At 45.1% G+C, this 5216-nt stretch overlaps 1 protein-coding gene across 1 annotated transcript; it reads left to right on the top strand.

Moving 5' to 3' along the window:
• The first annotated feature begins 915 nt into the window (after nucleotides 1-915).
• LOC118414646 (solute carrier family 35 member G1-like) lies at nucleotides 916-2601 on the top strand. Its single transcript, XM_035818834.1, has one exon. The coding sequence runs from the start codon at nucleotides 1385-1387 to the stop codon at nucleotides 2402-2404; it is 1020 nt and encodes a 339-aa protein (XP_035674727.1). The 5' UTR covers nucleotides 916-1384; the 3' UTR covers nucleotides 2405-2601.
• Nucleotides 2602-5216: the final 2615 nt, after the last annotated feature.

The following is a 5216-nucleotide window of genomic DNA, read 5'->3' as shown; positions in this document are numbered from 1 at the left end:
GTTTAGCTTTTTCCACAACGTATTTACAAACACAGATGAACTTCATGCTAACGTCCGAATTGCATTCTACGCCCTTACTTTTCTGTTTTAAACGCACTTCAGGGCTAGTGTCAAAAGCGACATCGAGCGGGAAAAGTTGGCATTACAAGAACAGCTAGAGTTCCACGTGGTCATGTCTTCGCCCAAAAATGAAATTCCCGCCATACATTCGTAAACAAATGTCTCACAAATTGTGGCACAGAACGAGAACGGACACAGATATCTGTTCATGACTTTTTAATCATTTTGTACTTTCTAGCACGGCTTAGCCTGGGTATACGTACCATCCGTATTCTACCAGGGCTCCTTACACTCGCTACCCTAAAAAATACGTAAAAGACGTATTTTTTAAAATTTCGATCCAGATCCACGGTGCGTAATGTATAGTGTCAAACTTCCCGTAGGTGCCCGTTTGGCTCCCTTGGCCGGCTACACTCCTTGGCCAGCTTTGATACTATCTTATGGCATCGTAGGATCTGCTTGGAGATTAGTATTTTTTAGGGTAGCGAGTGTAAGGAGCCCCGGTAGAGTACGGATGGTACCCAGGCTAAGCACGGCTATATCCAACAAAGCTATCTTCCATTGAAACTGAAAATGTGACATTCCAGGAGCGGCCATTTTGTTTTGCTCATCATCAGTGCGTCATGTTACGCAAATGTGTGCCATGTCAGTGTGACCGCGGGGGAAAATTGGCACAAATGTGCAACGTTGTGACAATTTGTTGCGTTGTAACACGTGTTACTACACACCAATATCCTTTGGCGTGTTGGTGGGTAATTCATTTTATTGTGCTTTCACCATCTTTTTAGCGAGCACCATTAATTATGTAACTGCTCAGACAACAAGTGTGGCAAGATAATCAAAGAAGGAGAAATTGCCTAGGGGGCCAAATACTATAGACAACTTCCCATGGTTTGATCAAACCTTTGAATCAGTAACTTCATCTGTACATACAACTTTCTACTGTAACAGTATATGGCATGTGCTCGACTAACGGACGAGTGGTTGAAAAAAGTTCACTCCAAGGAGTCGGAGATGATCATAATGTTTTTCCTGCGCTTTTTACGTGCTGGATATCGCTGTGTATGTAATGTAGGTCAGGAGTTCATACATAGATACGGGTCAGGACCTCTTGCAAACAGGTTGGTTCAGTCCAGTTCATCGGAGGTGAGAGGACACCATTTTTTTTACTGTCGAGCATGACGTGACGGAGTTCGTCATCCTGAAGTCGTATATCATCTTCAAGTACCCTCTGAAGTGCCAGAGAAGGACATGCTCGTTGATGCAAACGTCCTAAACAACCTCACTTAGGAAATATCTGACTCCGGGTCCGCAAAGAAGCAAAATGGTGACAACAACTGATTACCGAAAAATGACGGAAGGCTCCAGCTTTTCAAAGACAGTAGTTAATCTTAAATCTGCTGCCAGTCTGGTGTTGTCTGTGTCTTCTGCGTTCCTGAGCGCCCTCGCAGCACATTTCATGACCTTGAGTAGTCAGGCAGGCGTGCCCGGGCTGCAGCTGATATTTCTCGCCAAACTTGCACAGTTCCTATGCGTTCTCGTGGTCCTGCCATACTTCAGGCCGAAGCTGACAGCTGAAGACACACGGCAAGGGATGGTCCTGTTTCTGTTAGCTGTGATTGACAACTTGGGAACCATCTTGGTATTCATGTCCTTCGTCTACGTCATGCCCGGACTCGCCTTCGGGATCATCCAAGGACTGATTCCACTCTCCACCGCCTGTATTGGATACATTTTCTTGAAAGAACGTGTGGGTGTCATCGACTCCTGTGGTATCCTTTGCAGCGTAGCTGGAGTTGTCCTCGTCGCGGTGGGGATGGCCATGGGGGCCGCTCCGTCCACACATCGGCTCACGGTCGCCATTCTTCTGCCTATTGTAGCAGCTTTCTCCAGGGGTCCACATAACGTTATTACCCGGTTGCTTGTCGGGTTCCGGGCGGTGTCTGTACTCACCGTCACGTTTTACGATCAGCTGCTGGGAACAGTCTTGCTGCTGCCGGGGACGTACATGTTTGAGACACCGCGGTGGACATTGTCGGCACCGACAATAGGGTACGTCATCGGACTATGTCTATGTGACTCGTTGGCATCAATTTTATTAAAAGTTGTGCTTAAGCTGGAAAAGGCTGGCGCTACGGCGGTGTTAATGACACTTAGCATACCTTTCACCATACTGCTGGACTACCTTTTCCAGTCGCATGTCCACGGCCCCATGGAACTCGGCGGTATCACACTTGTAGTGCTGGGTACCGCTGTGGTGGGAGGGCACTCGTGGTGGGGGCACCGTCAGGAGATGCGCCGTAATAATCTCTTAGAGACGATGAACTTTGACAAGTCGACGTAGCAGTGTTTTACTTAACACAACAGCATCATAAATCAGTAACCGCCTTCTATTCGGAGCGCGTTTGAGAGCATAGTCTCAGATCGAAAGCGTCCTCTAGTGGAAACATATCATCTTGCAACGTAAAAACAACCAGCGTTTCTTCCATTACTCAATTTGCCAGGTATTATCACAGATAAATAAAATCCCTCAACACCATATTAATGTGGAGCCTATTTGTCTCGCAACATGCCTTGTACATACTGTTTTTCATTGGCATGGTGGTTGCTATAATCTGCTTTCATTCCCTTTTATCGGCACCTCTACTACTGCTTTTATAGAACAAGTAGGGCAAGATAATTACATGCCCCCAAGGGCAAAACATTTTGACTTGCTTTGAGTTGCTGAAAACTACAGTTCGTCTCGTCTGTTTGTCTGAGACGACATGTACACAACCTACTGTAGCTGAAACGGTCGCTGCCAATTAATCTTCAAGCAGATTCTACGGTAGCGTAAAAAGCTGGCAAAGCAGTGTAGCCGGCCTAGGAGTCTCCTGTGGTAACCAAGAGCACCCCTAGGCTGGCTACGCCCCTTTGCCAGCCTTTGATACTATCTTATCTACCGTATGATCTGCTTGGAGATTACTCTAGCTGCTAAGGTATAAAAGGTTGAAAAAGGTTATTTAGGAATGATCCGACATTGTATTCGAACATGCGCCACCACAAAACGAGATAAGCTCATTATTAGGCATTATCCACTACTTTAACACTAAGGCCACAGCAAGTAAATTTTATGGATGACATCCGCGCGCGCATTGATTTTCACCTTATTTCAGAAAAAAAAACAAGATTTTTTTTCTTCTGCAGGGATGGCCAACATGACGATAAAGTACCAAAATGAGCAAATATGTTGTGTTGTAGCTTAATAATTGTACTTGTAGAAGTGACACTTGCTAGGTACCCAGGACTGTAGTTGTAATAGTTAATTGTAAAAGTGACACCAATATGGAAGCCATGAGTGTGGTTACCAACTTTGTTGGTGATGCCAGTCTGCCACACTAGTGTCACTTTTACCACACCAGTACATGTCTTGAATACAGGAATGAATGCCTTGTTGGCTCTGATACCATGTTTTGTCCCCTTAATTCTTGTTACAACATTCATCACACCTTTATGGTGCCTAGTTTTGGAAATGAAGCCATCTTGTTTTTTTCACCCGTCTTGTTTTTTTTTTCGCCCTATCGCACTATCTTTGCAGTCTGCAGAGGATGTCATCCATAAAAATTACTTGCTGTGGCCTAAATGGTTCACTAGAGACAGACCGGTCTGACTTAACTACTCTACTAACCTTAAAACGGCACTAATATGCAGTGTACATGTGACAACGACCCTTATGGTGCTCTGGATACATTGTTTATTCAATTATGAATGCAAACACCCAGCAAGTCCTACGTATTTACCAGTTATTTCGAGTTAGTCCGCCGTTTCAGGCACCAGCGGACTGGTACATGTAAAACACTAAATAACTGCAGTCACATTATGCTACCAGCATGTAAAATAAAAAATAAAACCTTCAGAAAATCATTTCTCTACCAGGCGACAACACTTAACAGCCACATGTTGTAGAAACTCTTTCAGAAAATGTTCCTTTTTATAGCTCCTATCCAACTTTAGACGCTAGAGCTCAATCGATAATTGAAAACAACGTATACACATCAATCTGTCAACTTCGGTTCTGTTTAACGCAATTTTGGATGGCGACGTTTAGCATAACTTTTTTTGTTGACTGTTTGCACTCTGGTCTGTAATTCAGGTTTTAACTTGGCAGGGCCCAATAGAGCTCTCTTATCTAGTCTTATCTATTCGCGTGACGGACTCGGTCAGTGTGTTAAGTCAGGCCCGGCGGGTTCAAAGATTTGATATATCGGTTACAATGGGTGCCAAACTGGTTGGTTCAGTTCAGTTTATGCAAAGGGACATATGCATGCCACCATTTTCTCAATAGGTCGAGCATGCCAGTGCGAAATTCGTCATCCTGAAGACCAATGTCCTCCTCTGTTGCCATTTAAACTGTCACAGAGGGACGACCACGTCTTAATCGGGTTCGTGTGTATTTTTGTTTAATCGTATTCCATACTGATGTTATTCAGCAGGCCGTTTAATGGCGTAAAAAACAGGTTTGTACTGAACGGTGGAAGCTGCATATCCGGACAGACCTATCATGAGATCCAAAGCACGCCGGGAAGGACTTCTGTTCTTTTCATAAGTATGTTTTGTTCTCTGAAGTGCTCGAGGCGTGGCTCGTCTCAAACGAAGGAACGTTGAGCTATATCAGAGGACGACGAACACCCTACCTTTAAGCTACGCGACGTCGCACGAGCCGGGTTCCATCCCCAAAGAAGAACCAAGCCATCCATATCATCGTGCCTCATAATATGTCCTGCGTGACAACAACAACCTACGGTTGCGAGAAAACGTTGATGCAGTAAATGTGGGATTCCACATAACAACAATATGGCGACAACAACAACTGATTGCCGAGCTAGAGAAACGACGAAAGGCTCCAGCTTTTCGAAGACAGAAATGAAGGAGGGCTCCAACTTTTCGAAGACAGCAGTTAATCTAACATCTGCTTCTAGTGTGCTATTGTCGGTATCTTCTGCGTTGCTGAGCGCCTTCGGAGCACATTTCATGGCCTTGAGTAGTCAGGCAGGCGTGCCCGGGCAGCAGCTGATATTTCTCGCCAAACTTGCACAGTTCCTATGCGTTCTCGTGGCCCTGCCGTACTTCAGACCAAAGCTGACAGCTGAAGACACACGACAATGGATGATCCTGTT

This window comes from Branchiostoma floridae, chromosome 4 (genome assembly GCF_000003815.2).
Source record: "Branchiostoma floridae strain S238N-H82 chromosome 4, Bfl_VNyyK, whole genome shotgun sequence".
NCBI classification, from domain to species: domain Eukaryota; kingdom Metazoa; phylum Chordata; class Leptocardii; order Amphioxiformes; family Branchiostomatidae; genus Branchiostoma; species Branchiostoma floridae.
Note: the sequence above shows the minus strand (reverse complement) of the source record. Positions and strands in the feature narration are given on the sequence as shown.

What these genes read in the sequence shown, in the direction of transcription:
- LOC118414646 (XM_035818834.1), top strand. Translation starts at nt 1,385, where the DNA reads ATGGTGACAACAACTGATTACCGAAAAATGACGGAAGGCTCCAGCTTT.